The sequence below is a fragment of the Cygnus olor genome, chromosome 17, assembly GCF_009769625.2.
Source record: "Cygnus olor isolate bCygOlo1 chromosome 17, bCygOlo1.pri.v2, whole genome shotgun sequence".
In the NCBI taxonomy this organism is placed as follows: Eukaryota; Metazoa; Chordata; class Aves; order Anseriformes; family Anatidae; genus Cygnus; species Cygnus olor.
This window is the reverse complement of record NC_049185.1, coordinates 1,927,542-1,953,634: the sequence shown is the minus strand read 5'-3', so window position 1 is coordinate 1,953,634 and position 26,093 is coordinate 1,927,542. Positions and strand designations below refer to the sequence as shown.

The window sequence follows — 26,093 nt, the reverse complement described above, 5'->3', positions numbered from 1 at the left end:
TCAATTGCCTCCAAAGCCGGGGTCCCCTGGTCCTCACGTCGACCCCATATGTTCCCTCGCAGCCTCCCCAGCCCCAGGACAGCCCCAGCCCCATCCCACTGCAGATGCTTGCTATTCAAGATGAGTTTTTGAAGTGTTCAGCCAAGCAAGCCAAATCCCAAATTGCTTTATAAACACTCTGCATTTCACCAGCGTGGGCTGGAGACATCAGCAACGGGAGCAAAGCCAAAGTGACTTGCAGAGGAACAATTCGGGAGGGATGAGTTAGGAAGAGCAGGAGCACTGCCTCTTGATATTTCTGCCATTTGATGGGGGAAGCAGCCTCATCCTCATTGCAGTACTGATGGCCATCACCTCGATAGGGTTTAAGACCTCAGCCTGGCTCCTGCTCACTCGTGCTGGAACAAATTCCGCACCCGATGGCACCTCCGCGGCCGTGCTCAGCTCATGACGCTGTCACTTCAGCAGGTTTTTTGTGCTTTTCTTCGCCCTGCCCAACCATCCATACAAATGTGACGGTGGGCCATTAAATAGGATCTAAATAGGATCGTTCTGAACACCCCAAAGTGATAAATGCCAGACTTTGGGCAGCTCATTGCTTGCTGCTGAATTGATGTATGGGGAACCGGCTCAGATGCCATGGTGATAGCCAGCATCATCCGCCCAGGGGAGAGACAGGAGGAGAGAGTGGGAATTACTAATAAGGGCTTTAATATAAAGCTACCCCTGCCAGCAGGTCACATCTGAGCTCGGGCAAAGCTGGAGCAAAGGAAGGGCTCTGCAGAGGCTGCTTGGATGCTTCTGGATCCACCATCAGTTTACTGCTTATTAGCATTTTGCCAAAAAGGAGCGATTTGGGGGCAATATTAAGAAAGACACCGTCACAGCAAGCAGAGCCACATTGCTGGGACTCGCTACTTGGCAAGCAGGACCAGCACAGGGACAGCGGGCACGTGGCGGGTGCCGTGCAGGAACCCAGAGCTGCGTGATCCACAGCTGGGATGCCAGCAGCACCCGGTGTGATCGGGGACTGAGAAATCTCAGCCCTGTCAGGGCTGGTTTCAGCAGGATGCTCCGCTGCTAGAATCTCTGCATGAAACCAAGCAGCTCTTCCCTTAGCCACCTAACACCCCGAGACCGAGTGGGGGAACATCCTCCCAGCCCTGGGACTTGAGCTTCATTTTCCACCTCATCGCTACGCCCCCTGGTAGGCAGGGAGCCACCTTTCCTCCTCGCTCCCAGCGCTTGTGACAAGCGCCGCGTGGGGTTTCCTTCCTCCCGGGCACTGGGAGAACACGATCCTTCCTTGCTGGGCCACAAATACAAAAACAACGAGTGCATCAGCCTAAGGCGCTGCCGAGCAGCAGCAGCATCGAGCCCGGACCTTCCTGGAGCTTCCCTGGGGGGGGTAAAACACTTCCCAGGACAAACTCCACCTTCCACCTGACGCCAGGCTCTCCCTGGCTTTATCAAGCAGGAAACACTTGTTTCCATACAAAAATCTCCCAGCTCCCAAAGCTCCAGCAGCAAGGGAGGGCGCTCAGCACCCTCCAGGAGCGAGCTGTTCAGCCCCAGCACCCAGCTCGGGGCAAAGGAGGCACAAAGACATGTTGCTGTGCTCAGCCCTCACTTGCTGCCCCATGGAAACATCCTCGGACAGGCACAAGGCAGGCAGCTGGATTTTCCTCCCTGATGGCACAGAGCCAGCAGGGCTGGGGAAGGAGGAGGAGGAGGAGGAGGGCAATCAGCCCCCGCAAACAGAGGCTACATCCCCAGCACGGCTTTGGAAAAGAGTAGTTATTTGGAAAAAGCCAACTCTACGCATATTTATTTCAAGGAGATAGTGCCGGAGGAGGCGAGCTCTTCTACAGCTGCTTTGAAAACAGCCACGAGACAGGTGAATGCAAAGCAGCCACGGTCCCGAGAGGCTTATCTAAAGCCCCAGTGGCAAACAAGTCGCCCCAGAGTACTTGATATGTGGTGCCTTTGGAAAGGGTGCGATCGTAATCGGCTCGGGGAGGGCTGGCTGGGTGCATGGGGACATGCAAGGATGCTTTCACCCCTCCTTGTAGCCTAATGTATTCCCTGCTCCCTGACACCCCTGCTACTCTGAACTTCAGGACGCCAAAGAAATAGAGAAACCCCTGCTTTTGAAGAAGCAGCAAGCCTTGTGATCGAGACAGCAGCTTCCCTCGAACCCGACTCTGCTTTGGAATAGCCATTGTAATAATTGTTAACAAAAAAAAAAAAAATGTGTTTGCTCCCTTAATGTGCTGCCCACAAGGAGCTGGCCATGGGGATGGATCAGAGGCTGCCAGCCGGGACATGGACTTGAGACTCAGCCTAAAGCTCTCGCTCGGGCACAAAGCACACCCCAAAGGACCTTGCCGGTGCCTTTCCCCATCCCCAAACCCTCCTCACCCCAAATATTTCGGTCTCCTCTCCTCCCGTCCCGCTCCTCCTGCCGCCACAAGCACCGCTGTCTCCAGGTGGAAGATATATGCCCGCTTAATGTATATATTAATACACATATTGACTTTCCTGTTGTCAGTCGTTATCAAGATTTATCCAGCCTGATGGCCTCCTATTGATTGAAAAGAAGTGTATTCCCACGGGTCAATCAATTCTGATCCAGCCTGTGGCAAAAAGTCAATACCTATTTATTATGTGATCTATGGGCTTCATTACTTTAAATGCTATGGAAGGAGAAGCGCAGCAGAAGCTGGAGGAGAAAAACAAACGAAAAGGTAGGAAAGGAGGCTGCTCCTTCGGCCCTAAAGCAGGTGCTGGAGGACTCCAGTGCATGAGGAGGTTCACGGGAGGCAAAACCCCGCTGATTCTGCTCCCCGACAAAGCACCCGAGGGAGAGAACCCCCCGTCCTTTGAATGCCATAAATATTCATCCCCCAGCTCCCTAAGCATTAAGGTCTACAAGCCCCAAATCCTGCGCAGCTGAGCTGGGACGCTGTAAATGTCAGGAGGAGAGAAGCTCCCCTAACTGCAGAAACAGGGGGCCAGAGCTCCCAGGCGCTGCAGTGCCATCCCTTTACCCCAGCAGCCTGCTGTTCAGGTCATTTAAACCTCAAAGCCCTGGGTGTTCTCCTCCTTTCAGACTTTTCCCAATTTGATCGTGGATGGAGCAAGAGGAGCGCGTCCCTGTAGCTTCCCCAGCCCCAGGTGCTCACCGGGACGGGAGGTGATGCAGGGAATGCAGGGAGGACCAATAGCACCCACCCTGCATTTAAAAACACCATGATAAAACAGCTAAAAATGGGACCCTTGAGTTAGATATCACCAAAAGGGCACTTTTCGTCCTCGATGTCTGGCTCACGAGCAGCCTCGCTGGGCGGTGCAGATGTCTTGCTATGCCAAGCCGGCTGCCAGCCCTCCACCAAGCAGCTGCTTTGCACGGAGATGCCTTCAAATCTCACGTCTCAAATGCCTTATTGCCCAGAGCAGAGGTGGGAATGCTTTCCCTTGTTTTATGCTCTTCCCCAGCACTCAGCTCCCCCCTCCATGGGCCGGCCGTGGGGAGCCACTGGGAGCAGCTCCCTCCCCGGCATAAGAACCCAATGTTCCCCTGCTGAAAGGCACCTTCGGCAAATTAATCCTCCTTACGTAGACCTGGCCTTGTCAAGCTTAATTCTTTATGTTCTTCAGCGTTCTCCTTGGTCTTCCCAGCGGGTTACACCGGGGACATCAATCAGAGTGCTCCCGGCAGCTCCTCTGCCCAGGCAGGAGGCTCACAGCGACGGACCTGGTTCCTGGTTGCACCCCGGTAAACTTGGGGTCCCTCCAGCATTGCACCACGAGGAGCAAGAGCCCAAAACTCGGCCAGGAGCATTCCAGGCTGCTGGGTGCACAGCCCCTGCTAAGCTTTCCCATCCTTTTTTCCTGCTTGCAAGCAACTTTCCCATCCCACAAGAGCCCTCCGCAAAAAGCCCCAAGCTGCTGAGCCCCTCTCCCAGACCCCGGAGTGCCAGAAAGGATCAGTAAGCACCAAAATTTGAGAAATCTGCAGTTTCTGCACCCTGGGGGCGGCTCGAGCCTTTTTGACAGCACTGTAAAACTGTGATACTCTGTCCTGGCGGGGTCCTCCTAGGTGGCCAAGGTGTCACCTCCCTCCCGGTGGCTGCGGACGGGGACAGCAGCAGTCTGAGCTCACCCAGACCCGGTTTCATCTCATTCATCGCCAGCAAAAGCCACTTCTGGCTCCCCTGCGTGCCGCACAAACTGCAATTTCTCACTCTCTCCTCTCAACCCGGCCGAGGACTTGGGAGCTGCTCCCCACGCTGTCCATTAAGCACTACTCGCGGCACCACGGCTCCCACCCGCTCTCGCTCGAGACTAATTAAGATGAATGCTAACTGTCCCCACCGCTCATTACCCAAGAGAAAATCCATTAGCGACTCCGGCAGAGCCGCCACCATGCAAACCACCGCTGCATTCCTACGAGCAGCTGAATTTCTCCCCCTTTTCCCGACTTGTGGGCTCATGCCGGGAGGAGACACCTCAGGATGCTTGGGCTGTAGCAATGGTTATTGCACAAGAAGGCAGCCCTGCCTCAGTTTCCCCTCGGCTGTGATGATGTTTCCACATCGGGAAGCTGCATGCAGGCTGCGGGGTTTGGAGGGGGAGATCTCTGCCTGCTGATGAGCGGCCTGGAATAACACGATTGAGCAGGAAGGAAGACGTAGGGATGTGAAAAAGCAAAAATAAACCCTCCTATAAATAACCCCTCCGGGCTGCACGGCGCGGTGAAGCCCCTTGCAGGCAGAGGCAGCTGTTTGGAGCATGCCGCAGGAAGGTGGGGGGGCTGCAATAGCTGCCAGGGGTTTTGCTTCCCTCCGTGGGGAAAATTCTCCGTGTCCTTGCGCGGGCACCTCTGGGCACCCCCAAGAAGCAGGGCCCCTCCTGGGAGAGCCAGCAGCTCCCGTCTGTGCATCCTCAGCATCCCAGCGCCTTGGAGCATCCCCAGACACCAGCTCCTGCCTGTACCATGGCAGAAGGGGCTCCAAGATGTGGCAGGGACCCCAAGCACCAGGGAACATCCCTGCACACTGCCCGGGGCAGCACCACGAGAACCCCAGCAGTGCTGCTGAGGATGTGGCAGCAGAATAAAGCCCCATGGGGAGCCCCAAAGGGAATAAAATGTGCCTGGGAATGACCTCAGGGCTAAGGGCCGTGCAGTCATGCATTTTCCCAAAAATCCAGAGACTGCTCTCTGCACCTCCATCCACCACCCTCCTCCTCCTCAGCTCTCCAGCACCCTCATAGCCAGCCTAGCAGCAGCACCGGCCACGAGCAGATCGTGCAGGAGGAAGCTGAACAGCCCTCGGCTGAAACTGAAAAACTACAGCAATGCTGCTCCAGCCTTCGAAGAACAGGGATAAAAGTGGGTTCATGGCTGTAGGCGAAGAGCACGCAATGCTCAGCGATGCTGTGAGCGCGGGTTGTTTTTCCAGCAATCCCGTAATGCCGTATTTTGACCTTAAAAAGGACCGAGTGCAGCTGGGGAGGAAAAGAAAGCGGAGCGGCGTGCTTGGCAGCCCCATTAATGCATCAAGCGGCTGCGGTGCACATATTTATTTTGTCAAAGCTGTCAAAAGCAGCACCTGAGCGGTTTTATATAAAGAGGCATTAGAATAGGAAATACTTCAGAGCTAAATAAAATAAAATAAAATAAATTGCTCCGCTCCTGCTGTTGAATAGGACTGGAGAGGCAAGCAGACCCGCGCTGCAAAGGGCTCGTGGCTCTGCGTCCCAAAACGCTGCCGGGAGAGTGATGGAAATTCAGCTTCACCTCAGGGAAACTCGGCTGCACTCATCATCTGGAGGTGGGGGAGCAGCTGAATATTCAGGGATAGATGGATTTTACATGATGGCAGGTCAAGGCTCAGTGATCAGGAGAGGCACGAGGGGATTCAATGCGTCTCTGCAGCAAGGTGCCTCCGCTTCTGTGCCCAAAGGCCACATCTCCCTCCCTTGGCCCTGTCCCATGCACAATTCTGGGGGTACTACAGGGACAGATACTTCGGGAAAGGAAGGAAATGCTCCAGGAGACCATGACTCATCTTGCAGGGGCTCGGGAGCAAGGAGCCCCCATGGACAAGCCCTTGGAGCACCAGCCCTCCTTGAGCGCGCCCAGATTCCCACACCTCCGCTACCCTTCTGGGTGTACCGAGGACAATGTGACGCAGCAGTTGCGCCCTGCTATGCCTGCAGATAGATTTCTGAGCCATTTCCACACCACCAGGCCACTCATGGGGCCTGCTGCCCCACTGCTTCACACCCTCCAGACCCCACCACTCACCCAGGCACCAGCCAGGGGACCACACAAAAACCCCTCCGGGACAGAAGCTGCCAAGACAGCACCATGCTGCTGGTTAAAACAAACCTCCCAGCTCCGTGTTTCCTGGAGATGAAACTGCCTGGCCCCACGCAGGAGGGTTTTGCTGTCCCACAGCATGCGTCACAGGAGATGGAGGACATCCCTCCACTAGGACAACGAGGACTAGCCTCCTGGCACCTTATCAAGAGGTATTGTTGGCCTTAGGAGGACTTTTGGAAAGAAAACAACACGCATGAGATGCTGGGCCCTACCTGGTGATGATGGCGAGGTGCGGGGGGCTCATGCAGGCCCCCATGAAGAGCACCACGTTCTCGTGCCGCGTCTGCCGGTAGGCCATCACCTCCCGCTTGAAGGCCTTCAGCTGGTCCTCGTTGTCCCGCTCGATGTCGATGAGGCGGATGGCCACCTCCCCGTGCCAGCGGCCATGGAAGACCTGCCCGAAGCGGCCCTTGCCGATGAGCTCGCCGATCTCCAGCTGCTCGAAGGGGATGTCCCACTCCTGGAGGAAGATGCTGGTCTGGCTGGCCTTGCGGGGGAAGTTGCGGGCGGAGAGGAGCGAGAGGTTCATCTCCTCGAAGTCGTCCTCCGACTCCTGCGCCTCCTCGGCGCCTTCCTCGTTCTGCAGGAGGGGACAGGGAGGTGACCGTGCGCAGGGACCGGCGCCCGCCTGCCACCCTTGGGTGCTCAACAGGGCTGCACCACACAACACAATGCAAATTGAGGAACTGCTGCCAAGGGGATCCTCGCCCTGTGCCAGATTTTCAGTGCATCTCATCAAATTTCACTGTATATAAAGATGAGGGCAGACATGAAGCCCATGAGGGACCCACACAGAGCCAGCTGGGTTGGGAAGGTATTTCAAAATCACCGAGTCCAGCCATCAACCTGCCCAGCCCCATCACCAAACCACGTCCCTTGGTGCCTGGGCAGGATTAGGCCTGGCTGTTAACTCGTTTATCTGCAGCTTCGCTGCAGAGATGCTAATCTCATCGGGTGCCTTGAAACACGCCTTGAAATGTCTGTAACATGGGTGCCCACAGAGCCCCAGACTGACCCAGACAGTTCTGTGCAATCATTTCTGGAGATGCACAGACAATAAAGGCATCAAAAGCCCAAATCCCCAAACTCTGGCTTAACCAACTTCAGTTTTGGGACTTTCCCTTTCACCCCACAAACAAAACCCAAGCAGCTCACCTCTGATGTGGGCTCCACTTCAATTTGAAGTAATGGATTTCCTTCCAGGCTGTTAAAAATAAAAAATAAAAAACGCAGTGTGAAAACAACGCTAGGTACGTTGGTACATCACTCTCACCCAAGGGATCAGCAAGGATAAGTGCTGGCTAATTAGCCTTGCTGCTAATTGGGGAGAGGCGGCCCTTCCCCACAAGTCACAGCCATCCAAGGGGCTGATGGAGCACAGGAGGGGGGTGGATGGGATCCATTGCTGAAGTCCTGGGGGGGGTTGGTGAGAAGAAGCCCCCCAGGACCTCGCAGCTTTGATCGTGTTGAAGCAGGGCTGGGGCAGGTATTTGTGGCACATTGAGGTGGTTTCTCAGATTTGACTTGTTTCTGACATCAGGACCTGGGGGGGTGAAAGCCAACCCCATCTCAGAGGCAGGGCTGTATCAGCAGGAAGAAAATGATGTAAAAAAATCCCCATCTCTGCCTCCTTTCAGCCGCTTTTGGTTCCCACGTGCTCCTAGCACATAAACCCCTCACTGACACCATCCTCCCAAAAGGGCTCTTCTATAGGGCCCGGCACTCACATGGGGTTGGAGGTCACAGGGTGCAGGACCACCTGCGGGGCTCGGGTCGGCGTCTCAGGTACCACGTCTGGGGAGGAGAGAGCGCAGTGAGAGCCAGTGGGGTGCCCTTGGGGAGGCCAGCCCTCCCTCCAGCCCCCAAAAACCTTGGATCAGACCCTGGTGCAATTCTGGGGATAATCTGGGGCCGTCCAGCCCTGTAGTATCTTCATAGCACATGCGGTCCTGCAGCAATGTATGGGTTTGGGGGAGCATATATGGGTTTGGGGGACCCAGCTCAACCTCCCTGCACGAGCCCAGCCACGCACCCGCCCCCAGAGGGACCCTGCCCTCTCCGAGAGGTGCAGCTCAGCACCCTGCCTCATAGGAGAGCCTTACCTGGGAAAATGAACTGCTGCTTGTACTTGTAGTAATGGGAGGCTGCAAAAGAGAGAGGGGGGTAAATGCCAGCCAGGCAGGGCTGCGCCCAGTCCCCCACCACGAAATGCCAGCCCCGAGCCCGGTCCCTGCCCCACATCCCAGGGAGGACCCAATCCATCGCACACACGCTCCCTTGTTGGCTCCCTAAACCCATTTGATGTGTGCAGAGGTATTTTTCCTCCTGTGCTTCCAGCGTACCCTCCGTACACACTTTTACTGTAAGCTCCACAGTGCTCGAGGGACGAGAGCCACCACGGTCGGGTTTGCTGTGTGTCAGCTCTTAAAACTTCACTCCTCCTTTTGCTGGCATCAGCAACCCCTTCACACCCGTAATTAACATTCAGGGAGTGCTGATGCTGCCTGTGGGATTCGGATGCCCAGTTTGCAAGCAAAAGCCCGCGGGTTTGAGCGGTGCGATCAGCCCGGCAGACACCAAGCGATGAATTTCCAGCTGCTTGCACCCGTTTTTGCCTGCTCCAGCCCTTCAGCTCTGCAGCAGGACCCAAGCACACCTGAGCCAAGACCAAAGGAGACCCGGAGATAATTCTGGGTGAAAAAAGGTCACCGTGCTGCAACCCCCAAGCTCAAATCCTAATCCCCGAGATGACCATCTTGGTGAGGCTGCTCTGAACTTCCCGCACGGGAAGATGAAAGTGCTGTGAGCCCCGCTTTGTGTCCGACCAGATCCTTTTCACTGCAGGGCACAGGGCAGGGGGTGAGCCCCTCTGAGCTCTGTGGGGCTGATCCTGCCCTGCTTCATCCCCACTGGCTCGATGCAAGCCCCAGCCCCCGGGTCAGGAGGTGCTGCTGCCAGCTGCAGGCTTCCTTCTGCAGTTTGCACTTCAAAGGACATGAAATAATGTCCTGGGGGGAAGTTTCTTCTCCAGAAATAGTGTGATGGGAGCACCAAATATTCTGAGGGACCCCAAGACCCCCGCGGGGACCAGGGCTCGCTCAGGGAGTGGTTTGGGGATGTTTGGGGCCACACTCCTTGGACATCGGGACGCTTCAGCCCTAGAGGGTGGGAGCAGAAGAGGCTCTGCAGGTGGCACACATCTCCCCCATCTTCCTCTGCTGTCTTCCTTGTCCCCCCCCCCAGCACCCTGCCCAGCCCCTGGCATGCTCCATCCGGAGGGACCCAACCTCCTGGCTGCCACCCAAAAGGGGTCAGGAACCAAATGGGGTCACCAGCACCAGGCTGGCCACAAGTGTCTGAGTCTTGGAGCTGGGTCACAGCTGGGAGTCCCCCTTGTCACCCCTTTTTGGGCCTGCTGGAGTGGGTGGGAGGAGAAAGTGGTGGCCAGGGATGGCTGAGCCCCTGCATTTGGGGGCATTTAATGCATCTCCTGCATCCTGCAGCCACCAGGGACCAGCACCCTGTGACCATGTGTCCTTTTCCACCTTCCCTCTCGGTGGGACGAGCCATGTCAGATCCCCCCAGCACCAACAACTCCCCACGTGCACCCCGACCTGGCACTGCAAACAGGAGGTGCATCGCCCCAAAGCACGGGGACGTCACCCCCAGGCACCCCAGCAGAGGGACAAGACCTTGTTTCCCACTGAGGCCACACACTGGGCACATGTTAAGGGGTGCCTGGAAAGGTTTTGGCAGCCTCGAGCCTCGGAGGTTGCTCACAGAGGTCCTGCTTCAGAGCTGCTCAGGACCAACCTGGATAAAGCCCTGTGCTCTGACCCTGCTTTGAGCAGCAGCTTGGACAAGAGACTCCCGAGGTCCCTCCCAAATTATCCAAAACTCATTTCTGCTTCTTCTTCCCCTTTCCCAGCCTGGAGCAGACCCTTACCCTGAGGACACCCGCAGCAGACCCCCACACATGTGCTGGGGGGGCAGATGTGGAGATGGGGAGCACGGCACGTACCCGGCAGGTTGAACTGCTTCTGCTGGCGCGGGCACTGCGGCGATGGGTGCAGCGGGGACGGCGGCGTGGCACTGGGCGGCAGCGGTGGGGCCGGCGAGGATGGCGTGGAGGAGGTGGTGGAGGACGGGTTGCTGCTGGAGTCTGGCTGGTAGGGCACCGGGATGTGGTCCTGCACGACACGGAGGGGGAAGAAGGAGAGGAGAGATGGTGAGAGCGGTGCTGGGCGGTGCCACTGCACAGTGCTGCAGCGCAGAGGACGCCAGGTGACAAGTGGCAGTGACTCAAGTCACCCTATTCCCATATTTTCAGGAGCCCTGCGGAACAACCAGAGCCCCAGCATGGCCAGGGGGGTGATTTCAGGCAGGATTGGAAGGACCAGCCAAGGCTCCTGCGGTCCAGGCAGCACCCGAACATCCCAAGACATCTCTCCGTGCCAGCTGACCTTGCCCTCCAATAATTGTTCCTAATCAAGGCAAGGACAAACGTGATGGGACACACTGGGATGGGTTATTCAGGGCCACCTGGGACAAAACAGGGCTGAGGACCTGAAGGATTTGAGTGTCTAGAAAGGAAAACTGGGGACAGAGTTCCCCACGTTGCCCACACCCATGCTGTCCAGCTTGGAGACACGTTGCAGGGTCTGATTTCCCCGCTGGAGATGGGAGCTCCCCCTTGGCAAACCCCCCAGAAATCTGCACCAGCCTCCCAGTTTTGTCCCATTTAATGAGGTTTTAAACGAGCTGGGCTTTCCAGGAAACCCACGTGCGTTTTGTACAGTCCACCCTGACACACACGACAGCCTTGGCTTGGCAAAATATTTTTTAAACCAACACCGAGCGCCACGAACAATGAGATTTTTATGCTGTGCACAGAGAACAGGATATCTCTAAATAAAAGCTTTTAGAAACACCAACAAAAGAAGGGGCCCTGATGGATAAAGCACGTTTATAGAGGACACTTTAATGGGAACGGGAGCACTCAGGTCACAGCCTGGGAGAAGCATGAGGACGATTTCCTAGTGGCTGCTGATCCAGCAGTCGCTATCGGTCCTCCTTAGAAAAGCCCCATTGCATCCTCAGAGCCGAGTACAGCTCGGCAATCTGCACATGCACATATTAGGACATACAGATATATGTATCAGCACGGGCATGAGTTTCATTTGTAGCTTTCAAAGCATGAGATAGGTCTACAAATATACAGCGTGCATCGTTACGCCCTGCTTAGGGGAAAGCTACGACAGGAGCACAGTGGCAGAAGGAGACTGGTGCTGCTGCCCTTCCTGTCCCAGCCCGTACCAGCAGGCTGAATCACTTCCCCAGCGCCCTCTAATAAAATAAAAGAGCGTGGCAGCTACATGAAAAAAATCACTGGAAGGACCTGCGCTAGAAAGAAAAATGCATCTGGGTTTCTTTTAGCTTCCCGCGGCAGCTCTGCAGCCTCCCCAGGTGTCACCGAAGCCATTTGCGCCACGCCATAACCGCAACAACAACAAAGCAGATAATTACTCTGAGGATCTCCTAAGAGCCTGGGGTGTAAAAACTCTAAATTTCCTCCAAAATAAACCCATGCTGTTTTATTGCGATTAATGTAGCGCAGAGAAAGCAGCCAGGTGCGCTGCCCGCCCTGCCTCGACCGGCGGGGCCAGGGACACGAGCAGACTCCGGACTTGTCTGACTTGGAGCAGTTTTCCTGAAGTTTCAGGCAGCAGCACATGTTTTTTGAGCCATTTGAAAGAAATAAGCTTGGAGGATGCAGAATGCAGGGGGAAAGGTAGATGTGCCTAAAAACCCAAGGAGCCACAGGAGCAGGAGATGCTCCATCCAGGGGAAACCCCAACGGTCCCCTCCTGCCCTAAGCACAGGGCACGTGAGCACGGGAATTTAATTGATTCTTTCCTTTAAGAATGACTTTCAAAGCTCCTGCATAGCAGAGGGGTTTGATGCTCCAGGGGAGGACACAGCCCGGGGCAAGTTGGGGATGGGGCTTCAGGGGTGATGGATGGACCCAGGCAAGGGGCGGCCAAAGACCCAGCAAAAGCCACCAAAATTTTGATGATTCCCCTCTTGGGAGCACAGGAGGGGTCTGGGGCATCGAGGTAGGAGCAGAACCTCGGTGGCTGCTGGGCAGGGGTCTGGGCAGGGGTCTGGGCAGGAGTCGGGGACCACGCCATGCTGCTCACCTTGTTGAGCTTGTTGGTTTTGGGGAGCGTCTGGCTGACGTGCAGGTCTGAATACCTGGGGGGCTTCCGCAGGGGGTTGTTGATATCGCAGGGCACCGACTCTGTCCGGACTAACCTCGCTGCAGGGAGAGGGGACAGAGGGGACAGGGGTGGAGGGGGGGAAAGAGAGAAAGAGGGAGGCTGTAAAGGCGCACGTCGGAGAGCATCAGCAGCTGCCAGGAGCCCGGGGCTTCGGCCAGCACGAGCGTTTTCCCACCCAGTGCCACCATCCTCTTCCTCGCAGCAGGCCAAGGAGCCGGCTCAGAGCCTCCCACTTGCAGCAGGGACGTTTTAAGAGCATTTGGGAGGGGGTTAATTCATTAATGCTGAACACCGGCTGCAGGGGCTGCCCCCAAGCCACATCACTCCTTGCTCCTGCCCTAAAACGTGCAGCAGGCAGTGCCAGCAATTTCTCAGCCCGCAGCCGTGACCCCAATTTCTGGGAGTCACCCACCGCCGAGCCCTGGTGCCACCAGCACAATGCGTTTCCCTGGTATGGAACTGCTGAGCAGGCTTTTGGTGATGGGGTGGTGTTTAGTGCACACGAGCAGCCTTATTAGCTCAAAATTAAACTCAGAGCTGGAATTGGCTTTGAAAGCATTTCCCTTAAGTGATCTCAGCCCTTCGTCCTCCACCGTCGGAGCGCTCGGCCAAAAACTGGAAGAAAAGAGGTGGGAAGCGGCGCCCGTCTTCCAGCTGCGAGATCTCCCTTTCCAGACTTGCAAAAGTGCCCAAATTTCCAAATTTCTCAGTATTTCCAATGGATTCTCAGGGCAGGCAGCTCCGGAAACACCAGGAGAGCATCCGGAGGGGCACGGCCGGGACCCCCATGCACCGAGAGCCGCAGTGGGTCCGGGTGCCACGCGTGCGCCCTGAGTTAGCAAAAGGCTAAAACCTGTTGGCACTTACCCCGTGCGGTGGGGAATCTGAAAAGAAAAGGTGGCAGGGGGAGGGTGGGTGGAAGCGGTTTGCAATGCAAATCTGCCTCGCCCCGCACGGCTCGTCTCCCTACAAGCGGAAAAGACGGTCGGTAAAATTTTCACAGAGCGCCCAAAGCGGTTTCGGGAGCCTCGGGTCGAGGGTTCGGGCTCCCGAAAGTCGCCCGGGGGCTTCTGAAAGTTTTACCTGGAGGCAGCATCCCGGGAGGCAGAAGCAGAAGAAAGGCCCTTACCTCCGCGGTGGATGATCAGCAGGTGGCACGGAGGGGCCTCTTTGGTGCATTTGTTGTGGCACTTGAGCCTAAAGGGGAGGACACGGAGAAGACCGTAAGGAACGGGGACAGACACGGCCCCGGCGCATCACCGTGTGCCCGGGGCCACGCAATGGTCTTCTGGGAAAAGCCTCCCTCCCTGCTCCTGCAACCCCGAATTGTAATTTCTGACTTTTAACCAAAATAACAGGAGCGTTTGTGGGACTTTTGGTGAATATTCTGCAATATTCTGGGGGATGGAGCCCACGGAGGGCTGCACCCCGTGGGCAGGCACGTAGGCATCGGCAGGCTCCCGCCCCAAAATGTTCCGGTTTGTTCCCAATTAGGGATGGGAAAGAGTCCGGAGCCTGTGGATGGGGAGAGCCAGGGGAAAAGGGGAAAAAAATAGAACACAGGAAAGAATTCAAAAACCAAGGGCAAAGGAGGAAAAAACGGCGGCAGCTACAAGTCAATGAGCTGGGTAATGAAAATTCAGGAGTCTTGCATGTTGGCTTTTATTACAAAGCCATTCCTAGAGGGAAAGGTAGAGATTAATTCAGTAGTTGAGGCTTGGGGTTTTTTTTGCTCTGTTTGTTTGGTTTACCTGCATTTTCCCTCCCCGTCTTTTGGTAGGGGAACATAGCACGGGGCCAAGCAGCTACGGCAAAGTCAGCAAACACAAATATTTTGTGTTCATCCCAAGTTTTTAAAATACTTGGGATTCATTTGCTCTTTTCTGAGCAAACACAGGAAGCAGGAGCAGGACAGACCCTGGCCGTTTTTCAGCCCTTGTACACACAGGGGGAAAGTGGAAGAGTTCCCAAGGGAAGGGGGTGATGCGTGCAGGAGGTGGCATTCAATGCTCAAGTGAAAAATAAGCTGAAGAATCACCACTTAAAAAAAAGAAAAAAGAAAAAAAAAGTGTTTTTTAATGTTATCACCTCCAGAAAACCTCCACCACCACCCAGAACTGCACAATAGCTCCACATTCCTTGCCCGGGTTTAAATCCCACTTTGCTAACTCATCAGCATTTAATCAACGGCCCCAGCGATCGTTATCACTTGATAGCCCCAGCTAACTCAGTTACCAGCAGACAATCAGCAAATTCCCAGCACTGATCCCTAGCAGAGGCAATTGTGCCTCCAGAAGCAGTTTCACTAAGTGCTGATGCCTGCACAATACCGCGCAGGAGACGGGCGACCCTGGATTTTAAGTGGCATTACCATCCTCCTCGCTGTCTTTTCCCAGCCCTGCCCGAAAAATGGAAATGGACCCTCCGCCGCCGTCCCTCTCCTTTGCAAAGCATCTTAATTGGGCTCGTGGGTGGGCTGGCTGCTTGCCACCACGTGCTTGCCAGGAAATAGAAGCCCTTGCGACTTTCGCTAGGGAATAAAAGGAAGGATTTGGGCCAAAGTTGGGCGTGAAGCCCCTGTGCTGCCTGCAGGTGCACAGCTCCACACGGCACCCTGCCAGGCGAGCAGCCCCGGTGGGCAGCATCCTCCCCACGGACCTGCTCCCCTCCCTGCATGCAGACCTGACCTGGCCTCAGCCCTGTTCTGGGGCTTTTTTCACCCAATCCCACGTTTTGTCAAGGCTTCCTACAAGGTGGTGGGGTGCTGGCTGCTCCCCCCTTGCCCGAGCCCCTGCCTGGCTCCGCCACCAAAGCCCTCACGATCCCCCAGGAGCTGCACGCGGAGCTCCGTACTTGCAGTTTTTGCACTTCAAGCCAAACAACATTCCTTTCCCGCAGACGGTGCAGGTCTGAGACATCCAGTACTTGGTGGAAAACCTGCAGGGAGAAAGGCAGAGGGTGGCTGGGGCTGGGCACAGTGGCACTGCCCTGTCCAAGCACCCTCCTCCAGCACCAGCACCTCCAGGTGTCTGCCAAGCCGTGATTTATCCCTCCTGTGCTGCACTCAGCGCTGCTACAGATGAGAGGCATCACTCTAGGGATGCCAAAACACCTCTCTAAGTCTCCCTCTGGTTCATGCAGGCTGCTCCAAAGGAGGTCCGAGCAAGACACGGAGGAGGACTCCTTGCAGCTCCCCAGTTTTGCTCACCCAATGTTGAGTCCAGGGCTCCAAAAATTCCCCCTTGCCCCAGGGCTTGGCTTCCCAGCCCACACTGAACAGCAGCCCTGAGGCAATTTCCCGTGTTTCACCTTCCTGCTGCAGGTACAGAAGGGCAATAAACCAGAGATAGGAAATTTGCCGAAGGTTGGCAGGGTCGCGGGTAATACACGGCTTTTATTGATAGCGGCTCGAGCCATATCTAACCCAAATCGGAGCTGAAATGGAATTTAAATGGGCTGCTAGGACAGCACAGCCAAGCATGGGAAACTGGGAATCCAACACAGAGCCCCTGTCCTGGACAAGAGGAGGAAAAGGAGAGGCTCAACACATCCCATGCGCTTTGCTGAGGCTGCTGCGTGTCCCCACGGGGCACAAGGAGAGGCCAAGGATGGCTCCGGTGTCCCCATCGCTTGCTCCCATCCCACACCAGGGCCAGCGTACCTGTGCTTTATGGAGTTTCCCAGGTCTCGTCGGGGGATCTGTGGGGACCAGCGAGGCACTGACAGCGTATCTGCAGGGGACGAGACAAGGAAACCATCGGGGTTAACAGAGGCAAAAGCCAGAGGTGACATTTTCATGGGGGGAGCAGAGGACGCACCCAAAAACAAGGCTTTGCCAAACTTTTCGCTTGGAGACACCCCGGTAGTGCCCATTTTTCCAAAGGAAGACACATCGAGATTTGGGTCTGGGGGGGATCGGGGTGCGCTGCCCCTCCGGCTGCCCCCACCGCCTGGTTTGGGGCAGGAGGGGGGTGGGAGCCCCTGCACCCCCCTGTGCACACGTGGGTGTGCAAAAGTTGCCGGAGCCACTTAGCAGTTTCCAAACAAGAAAAGGGAAAACGAAGCACAAACTGCAGCGGTGCCGTTTATTAATAAGACATCACGTCTTGGGGTTGCATTTCTGGCTGAACAAAAAGCCGAGCGTCAGCCGCTTGCAAGCCAATTTAACTCTTATTCAAGCCGATGATTAAAAAGAGAAAGCAGCCTCCGTATGCTTCTGCTGGGGGAGAAGGAAGGAGAAAGGGCAACGGGACCTCGGCTGTGTGAGGAAAACGAGGTTTGGGGATTCGGAGGCTGGGTGTTCAACGAGGGGTTCACCAGGGGCCTGCATGAAACGAGCCGGCCCCAGCTGCAGCGCCGGCCGTTTGCTTGGCGTGCCAGCAAATCCCTGGCTAAACACACTTCCAATATCCCCCGTACGAGCGGGGAGAGCCGCTGTTTGCTTTAATATCCCATTTTAATAATTGCGCTCTGGCTGAAGGTTACATTTCCATGCCTGTGCCCATCGCTGCTGCGGCTGGAGCCCGAGCATCCCCAAAAACAGCCCAGCACCAGCAGCATCCCCATCACAGCTTCTCCAGCCCCGACAGACCCTAAAGCACGGTCAGCAATTAAGATGTTTGAGGACTACAAAGCCAATTAAGGTAATTGCTGCCCGTGTTTTATACCGGTGGCACTCGTGCTTCTCCCGCATCAGCACTCCCCAACCCCAGCACCATCCATCCTGCTGCCCCTATACCCACAACCTACAGGGGATGGATAGATTTTGGGGACCACCCTCAAAGCCCAGGGCTGGTGCGGGAAGCAGTCAGACCGCTCCGCACCCAGTCCTGCAGCACCAAGCTCTATTCTCCCCTAAATGCCATTTTCTCATCTGTAAATCACATTAAACAAATAAAATCCACCACCCCCCCCAACCGGTCCTTGATGAACCAAACAGGCAAGAACAGCTCCTCTCCCCGAATTAAATTACAACCTCCGCTTCAGCATCGACAATTTATTTCCACTAACTTTCAGCTGGCCTCAATTAAATCCTGCCATCCCGGGGAGGGGGAGAGGGGCGAGGCAGAAAGCTGGCCGAGGCTTTTAATTACTTTCTAAATGTGCTCGCTGCAAAATTTATTAAAGTGTATCGGGGATTTTAACCTCCGAACAAAAATGAGACCGACGTGATTCACAGTTAATTATTTCCATTACGGGGGACGACACACGCAAAGCGGAGGCCTCCAACAATAGGGCTGCTGTTTGCGGGGTTGGGACGCGCCGAGCAGCGTGCAGGAGGGCAGGGGGAGCACCCCGTTGCCACCCCAAGGATTTGGGGGCTTTTCAAGTTAATTGGCAATTCTCCCTTTTAACTTGTGAGTTGAGTTGTGCATCTAGGGGAACAGCTTTTTCTTTCTTCCCATGGGTGATATTAATCGAGGGTTATGCCCGAAGGGAAGGCAGGGATGCTTCCATGCAGGCAGCGGCATCCTCCCAGCATGGCACAAATAATCCCATCAAAACCCCAAAATCACCAGGATGAGAGGCAATTGCAAGACAAAGCCTCGTGGCCAGGGGATGGGAGCAGCATGTCGCACCGCCACAAAGGGGATGAGCCACTTTTGGGGTTTGGCACTGCTCGCACCCCTTTCGCAGTGGGCATCTCCAAGCACCTGCGCTGCACCCCAGCTGCACGGGGGAGATTTTGTTTGCCCGGTGAGAGGAGAGGGCAGGGAAGAGCTGGCTGCAGGGATGCAAAGAGCCCATCAGGGACCTCGCCATGACACCCTGCCCCTGCATTTTGGCAGCATGGAGCCTCATCGCCAAAACCAAGCTGCCCTGTGACCATTAGCATCTCCTCACCTCCCCTGCCCCGCCATCATTCGTTGCTGCACCACCTGCAGCCTCACTCATGGCCTGAAAATCAGAGCTCTTTAACCATATTTCTCCTTGCACCAGTGCACGAGGACAGTTTTAGGATGGTGTTTTATCCCCCTCTCCTCCCAGGTGCATGGGGTTGATTTCAGAGGAGGACAGAGCGGGGACCCCTCCATCCCCACATCCCCCATCGCCTGCTGGAGTCGCTGCCCCCAGGATGCAAACCCCTCCTCGCGGAGCATCACCGCCCCCCCAGCTGGTGGGTACCAGCACTGTCCCCCCCCAAAACCACCCCAAAACCTCTGTGCTTTCACCACCACCACTGCATCGCACTCGCAAGCGGCTCCTTGCTCGGCACGGCGCGCTTTATCCCCGATAGACAGCCCGCGCTTGACGGGGATCAAATGTGCCAAGAGACGTCGGGGGTGGGGATGGTGACAGCCGCGTCCGGTGCAGCAATGACAGCGGGGACAGGAGCGAGGAGCCCCTGTCACCTCGCGGCAGTGACAGGCGGTGGTGACGGGTCCCTGAGTGGCACCTGTGCGCGGCGCAGGTGACGGGGCCGGGATGTGGGTGACAGGGCTGTGACGCCCTCCTGACCCCCACAGCCCCCACCCGCTGTGGGAGGAGGATGCCTGAGCGATGCTTTGCATGGAGAAGTGCAGATGGAGCTTCCCTGTGTCCTTTATTTGGGGTTTCCCCCCTCCCCGGGGACAGATGGTGCCCCAGGGCTCAGCATCGCCCTTGCCAAACGTGCTGGGAGCACCGCGCAGGGATGGGGTGCGCTGAGCTCGGCCACCAGTGGCACTGTTTTGGCACGCTGTCAGCCTTACCCATCTCCTGGCACCCCTCTGGACGCCCGGAGAATTTGGGTGAATTTGTTGTCCATCATGGCAGCAGCCCGATAAACAAAGCCTCCCTCCCGGTACAGCAAACAACAGGGGGCTGTTTTCACAACACGAGCGGGAGGGATAAGATGGATGGAAGGGGACAAGGAAGGTGGCTTTGCTAGGGCTGAGATACCGGGGGGAGGGATAAGGGGCTTCCTCCTCCCCCAGGAAACCATGTGCCAAAAACGGGACATTTCTCCCCATAGTGATGGGGGATGCTGGCAGAGGTCACCACCCGCACTGAGCCAAGCCAAGCTGACCAGCAAACTGCTCCATGGCAAAGGGTCTGGGGGCACCCGAGGGTGCAAATCCCCTCTGCAAGGCACCTCCGCACCTTGTGCTGGTTGGTTTTGAGGCCAAAAGAGGAAGCAAGATGTCCCCAAAGAGCAAAGGAAAGTGCAGCGACGCTCAGAGCAGCATCCCTAGCAGCTTTCCCCACGCAACGTGAACTCTGTGCAGAATTTGGGCTAAAAAGGGGTTCAGCCCCCCTCCTCCACTAGTGCACACAGGGTGGAAATGTGTCAGGGTGGCGACACCTGGGAGCAGGCAGCAGCAACCCACGTCCCTACGGGATCACGCTGCGCTGCGCCATGGCGCGGGGACGTCCCCGCTGCAGCTGGAAGGATGCTCCACGATCCCGCGGGCCAAGACGAAACCTCGGCTCACCAAAAGCAGCCGAGGAGAACAAGGCAGAGCTATTTCCAGAGCGTCTCTGCTAGGGAAACAGAAGTCACTTCATCATAACGGCAGTTCCTCTTTGCGGCGTGACAATCCTATTTATACAGCCGGAACGTCGCCTTCAGTCACTTCACTGGCTCAAATGCCTCCGTTGGGATTTTTCTCCCCATTCAGAGCCTACAGAGGCTGTTCAGAGGGTAGGAAATGCTACGAGGGGAAGACTTTGAGGGGCTGCTGCTCAAAGCTTCACGTACCAGGGGATGCTCCGTGCTCCCAGGCTAGGGAAGAGCCTCTGCTGCGCGCTGTACATTCAGCAAGGTGCTCGCATATGGAGGCATCGCAGGCAGCCTGGGCTTGCTGGGGGCTGATGATGGGGTTTTCCCTCCTGGGACATGCAGGGTGTTGGGTCGCGTTGGGTTGTACTGTGTGCTCCTTTCATTCTGCAGGGTCAGACAGCAGCTGGAGAAGGGCAGCAGTGAGGATGATCCCTGCACACCAAGAGCCACGTCCCCAGGTCCTCAGTGTCCCCCTGGCCACCAAACCCAGGTGTGGGAGGGCGCCTGGTCCCCGGGCACCAGCAGCTTTATCTCCTGCAGCATCTCCAGCGAGGGGCCGCGCTCCCAGCAGTTCCCTGCCACTCGCTTCCCCTGCCTTCAGCACCACATTGGTGTCCTGAAGATGCTGGAAATATTAAGAATAAATGCACCTGCAAGTGGCTCTTGCCAGGTCAGGACACCCAGCTAACAGAGGTGCTGTTAGGAGGGTCTGCAGCCATCGGCCTTTAGGATAAATAGGAGATCCGTCCTGATTTGTGGGTGCTCCCAGCAAAGCCATAGGGTGGTGACTCCTAAGTGAGCTTGGCTCAAGGGCAGGCATGGGGACGGGGTGCTCCTTGGGGACCACGAGGTGCACGAGCACAAGGGGGAAGCTCCTGCACCTCGGCACGGGGCGAGCCGCAGGGACATTTACTCCTCCCCAGAAATAAACGGGCTTCTGCGCCGCTCGCCGTAACTCATCTTCTTGCCACGACGTAACAAGCCCTGGCTTCAAGCTCCATTAAGCCCCAGCAAATCATCGCCCCTCAGTGCAGCCAGCACCATGCTCAGCACCCGCTGGCCCGTGCAGGATGCTCCTGCTTATTCTTCCTTTCATCGCGTTTCCCCGCAGCCTGCTCAGCGCCCAGGACCGAGGGCTGATGAACGCACGGACACTGCTCCTGCAAGGAGCTCACTCTGTAGCTGATGCTAAAACCTCTCAATAGGGATCATCCTCTCTCCATGGCTCACTTCTAGCTCCAGAAACAAACATTCACGGCAGCCAAGGAAGTCAGAGGGCCAAGGGGAGGGAAATGCGAGAGGACACCTCTCTGGCAGCGCTAGTCGTTTGCTAGTCCATCACTTTTCATTGTCTCACGCTCCTGCTCTGCCACATTACATCAGGTTATCACGCCACGGGACGTAATCCCACGCTGATGCATGAGGAAGCCTAACGCAACAAGACACATCAGCGGTTTGCTGAGAAGGGCTTTATTTCTTGGTTTCTGGTCCACTACTCCCCGTCGGTCTGGGCTGCAAGTCGAACTCAGCCGGTGCTGCGGGGGGAAGAGCGATGCAAAAATACCCTCGCCCCAGGCCAATCTGCTGGCCATGCCAACCCGAGTCAGGTAGCCGGGCATCTCTCTGGAAATAGCAGCGCCCGCCCTCGGAGCTGCTGCCAGGTCCCATTGTCCCGAGAGCCTGAGAAGCAGGAGCAGCGGGATGCCAGGCGCAGCTCGGTGACTCTTCTGTGCTGCCAAACGGCAGCTGATGGGGGCGAAAAAAGAAAGCAAGAAGTGGAACTAGATGATCTTTTAGCCTCTTTCCAAACCAAATAGTTCAGTGACTCTGTGAAATGATGAGGTCTTTGCTGGCAGGGTGCTGGGTGAAGCAGGGGCCCTGCGATAGCGACACGGGGCAAGGAGCGAACCCACAGGAGTTTTGGGGCTGAGCATCACACCTGGATCCTAAAAGCTTCAGGTCCTACAGAAGGCACCGGGATGTGAGCATCAGGCTGACCCTCCTGGTCAGCAACGCGCTGGCTCAGCTCCTCAGACCAAACCCCCCAAAAGCACCTCCAGGAACGAGGGTGAGCAGCCCCGTGCAGCCCCAAAGGCAGGATCTGGGCCGGCTGCCGCGATCCAGCAGCGTGGGGCTTGCAGCAGGCTCAGCACCTCGCACAAAGGCAAAACCACAGCTGCAATCACAAAGGATCCCTTGAGAAACACCCACCAGCAGTAAAAGGCAGCATCACTGACCCATTCAGCACAGGGAAAGCTCATGGATTTCCCACCTCCAAGCAGCCAATCTCCTGCACTCGTTACAATACCATAAATCCATTTGCACATCTCCCCATCCCTTACCGGTGCTTTTGCGCCTACCCAGAGTTACGTCCTCCAGTTTGCAGGTTTTGCACGGCACACCCGTGTGCCTGCCGGCGGTGCCGCGCCGGGACTTACTTGCTGAGAAGGTGGTGTCGGTGTGGACGGGAGGCGTGGAGGGGAGGAACGGTGGGTACCCCACGAAGAAGGACCGCAGGGAGCGCTCAGAGAGCAGCGGGGAGCGCTGCGAGGGGATGTTCTCGCAGCTGCCCACACTGTTGTGGATCTTGAGGTTCAAGGGCTTGTTCTTCTTCTTTACCCTGGGAGAGAAAGGAGAGGAGAGTGAGGGGCAAGGGACCTGGGGGGGTTTGCTCGCACGATGCTCCCCAGGGAGTGATGTTCACCCAGCAAGACGCTGCACTGCCCCATAAATCTAGTGATAATTAGACCCACATCCCTGGGAGAAGTCTCAATCCCTCCCGTACATCCAAAAAATAAAGGGAATTTTCATGAAGTGTTAAGAACACGCTGCATTGGAGAGCTCTGCCACCCACAAAGCCTGGCTGGGAAGGGTCGGCTGGTCCCAAAGCGCCTTCGGTCCCAAAAGTGTCCCTGAAGCCCTCGTTGGCCCAGCAGCTCCCATCCCCGTCACATTGCAATAGCAAAACGTGGAGAGCAGCACCAGCTGCTGTGCCCAGAGCAGCTTCTGGGAAAGACAACTCAGCCCCTGTGGAGGATTTGGGGCAGAAAGACCCTTTTTGAGCAACAGCCCTTGGTTATCATGGTCCAGCTGTGGACAAGGGACCTCCTGCGCTCCCAGCATCACAGTGCCTGTACCGATGGTACAGTTAGCATCGACATGCAGCTGAATTTCATCCTCTTATTCAGTCTGCTGCCTTTGATTCCTGGCCACATCGTTATCATTTTAATTAGACTAAAACCAATGTGGGAGCAGAACGAATCGTGGCACCTCTGCAACAGCAACAGCTGGGCGCATCCAGCCGCAGCCCAGGAGGGAAACCCACAGCAGCTGGCCCCAGAGCTAAACCAAGCGCCGTGCAATGCCAAGAAATGCTGTGCCACGCCATGCTTTGCTGTGCAATGCCAAGAAGTGCTGTTCCATGCCATGCCATGCCGTGCTATATCACTAAAATGCTGTGCCATGCTGTGCCGTGCCACGCCATCCCACGCCACGCTGCGCAATGCTGCAAGCCCTGCTGCAGCAGAGGACAGGCGAGCATAAACCCCAGCACTGCTCTCTCCAGAAACTTTCCTCTTCGTGCCCATCAACTGCTGCCCTGCGAGCACCTGCACGCCCCAGGCCCTGCTCTGCCCCTGCTCCAGCAGCGCTGACCGAAGCTGCACCCCCGGCCACACATTCCCCTGCGCAGCACCCGGGCATCTGGCCCTGCCAATTGGTAGGAAATGACCACGCTGCGCTCGCCAGCCCGCGTTAGCATCTGAAAATTAACCCGCCCTCTAATAAGCTAATTGTTTCCTTGCACAGGAAAAGCTGCTGCTGCTTTTAGGGTCTCTATAATGACTTCTTTGGGCGCACCGCGCGCACGACTGCTGCAGTGATGCAATGCACCAGCGGTCAGTGCTGGCCATGCCCTGCACCGATCCTGACCCTAAAACCCCATCCCTTAAAGCAAATCCACAAAGCACCAACGTCAGAGCCGGTCTGACCCCTGCACCTGATCCCACCCAACCTTCCCATGCGGACCCAGAGGTCCAAGCACCACCGGTGCGGCTCTCCCCGAGCCCCCCTGCGCTCGGCCCAAAGAGCTTCCTGCAGCATGGTGATTAGCCACTAATCTCATTTTTTTCCACCCATAAATCAGTTCCAGACCAAATATTTACCGAGAGCATCATTTCCTCGCCAAGCAGGGCTGGTGACAGCTCTCATTATTAGGAAGGATGAGTGATTTTGGACAGAGAGAGATTTTTCCTCTCTCCCTGCTTCTTCAGAAGAAAGAATAATAAATACACACAAAATCCCTGACCCCACACGGAGACCCACGAGGGTCCTGCCCCACTGGATGGGCCACAGCCTCGGCCCTCTTCCCCATCCCAAAAAAGGGGGTCAGGGAGCAAAGGCTTGCCGCCACCATGGAGAGTAATGGGGTGCTGTGGGAGCTGGGTGCTTCAGCAGGAGCATCCTCACAGGGATGTTCACAGGGACAAGTTTCCCCTGTGGGTGCTGCTGTGACCCCTCCACAAGCACCCCAGCACTGGGGACAGCACAGTCCTGGCCATTAGGGACCCCTACAGCGCCCCTGGGTGCTAGGGGACAGGTTTGTAGGACGGAGCAAGAGGCAGCACAGTGCACGGCCACCCCATCCTCCTGGGGAAGGTGGCGAGGAGGGTGGCACGAACCCCTGGCACCCTGAGAAGCAGCGTGGTTCCTCTGCTTCCCCACCGCCTCCTCCTGGCTCCTCAGGGCTGCCCGAGCTGGGGAGGTGACAGCTTGACAGCCGCAGACAGACCGACACAGACAGACCGACCTTTGCGGGTCAGCCACGCCATGCCAAGGATACGGAGCAGCTCCTTTCTGGCTGCGACTTGTTTACCCTAAACACCCTTCCCTGCCAGGGGAGATGCTGAGATCCCGCTCATCCTGATACCAGGCACGGGGTGAGGGTGGCTGACCCCAAACCAACCCCACAGGAGGGGTAAGAGACCCCTGAAGCCACCTCCACCCTCCTGGGGACGTGGCCCCCAGGTCCCTTTTGGGGCTGCTCATGCCAAAAGGGAGCGCCCTTGCTGCCGGGGCTCGGACCCCGATGCTGGTGCAAAGCAGGGTGCAGGATGCGGCCACCCTTTAGGGACAGCCCCTACAGAGGAGGTGTACAGCTCCTGGGATAAGAGCCTGGTGATTATAGGGCCGTGCTGCTGGAGGAGCAAACGCAGCGTGACGGGAAGCGCGGCGGAGGCTATTTAGATGGCAGCGATAGCGCCCGGCCCGCGGCCGTCACACCATGAGGACACTTGTCCTCCAGTCACAGCTGGACAGCCTCCGAAATGAGACTCAACCCGTGCTCGGGGAGGCTGGAAGGGCACAGAGAGGGGGCTCAGGCAGCTTTCAGTATCCCTTTTGGGTTTTGGTCAGGTGGTTTAAGGGCTTTGTGGGAAGCAAACAGGAGCACCAAGTGCTCCCCTCTAGGCTCAAAGTCCCCAAAATCTGGGGAGAAACCCTGGGGTGACACCATGGCATCACCCAGGGACAGCCACCACCACGGGGACAAGGGTTTCCTCCCCAAGCCACCCCAAAACCGGGAGGAGAACCCCAAATCTGAACACCCCAACTATTTCTTCTGCAATTCAGGAGCTCCATTACCTGTCCCCTTCCCCATCACCACCCCAGTTTGTCCCCAAACCCTCGGTTTCACCCTCGCAGGGAGGTGAATGCCAACTGTTGGGGACATCATTGCAGGCAAGAATTTGCTAAACCCATGCTCGTCTTCTAAAAGGAAAAAAAGATGCAGCCGGCACGCAGCGCTTGGTGCGGATCCCTCCAGGTGTCAGTCCCCACTGAATGGCGCGTCCCCGCCCGCTGCGCGGCATCAGTCAACTGCTCGTCACCGGCTGCGGGGAGAAAATATAGGGTTTCGGCAGGTGGTGACAAACGGGAGCAG

At 56.6% G+C, this 26,093-nt stretch overlaps 1 protein-coding gene across 5 annotated transcripts in view; it reads right to left on the bottom strand.

Moving 5' to 3' along the window:
* Nucleotides 1-26,093, bottom strand: part of KSR2 (kinase suppressor of ras 2) — a 59,215-nt gene that overhangs the window by 15,324 nt on the left and 17,798 nt on the right. For 3 of the 5 annotated variants that reach the window (XR_005825133.1, XM_040577261.1, XM_040577263.1), the window contains exons 5-15: nt 22,594-22,775; nt 16,334-16,403; nt 15,526-15,609; nt 13,802-13,869; nt 13,540-13,638; nt 12,592-12,710; nt 10,413-10,581; nt 8,494-8,535; nt 8,119-8,185; nt 7,547-7,595; nt 6,604-6,971 (exon numbers count right to left, since the gene is read on the bottom strand). Coding sequence is in view for 4 of the 5 variants with exons in the window: in XM_040577261.1 (XP_040433195.1) it covers nt 6,604-6,971; nt 7,547-7,595; nt 8,119-8,185; nt 8,494-8,535; nt 10,413-10,581; nt 12,592-12,710; nt 13,540-13,638; nt 13,802-13,869; nt 15,526-15,609; nt 16,334-16,403; nt 22,594-22,775 (1,317 nt within the window). In the remaining variant the exon portion in view is untranslated. Of the gene's footprint in view, nt 1-5,719; nt 6,009-6,603; nt 6,972-7,546; nt 7,596-8,118; nt 8,186-8,493; nt 8,536-10,412; nt 10,582-12,591; nt 12,711-13,539; nt 13,639-13,801; nt 13,870-15,525; nt 15,610-16,333; nt 16,404-22,593; nt 22,776-26,093 lie in introns of those variants that run through there. The other 2 variants (XM_040577265.1, XM_040577264.1) reach the window with 2 other exon arrangements.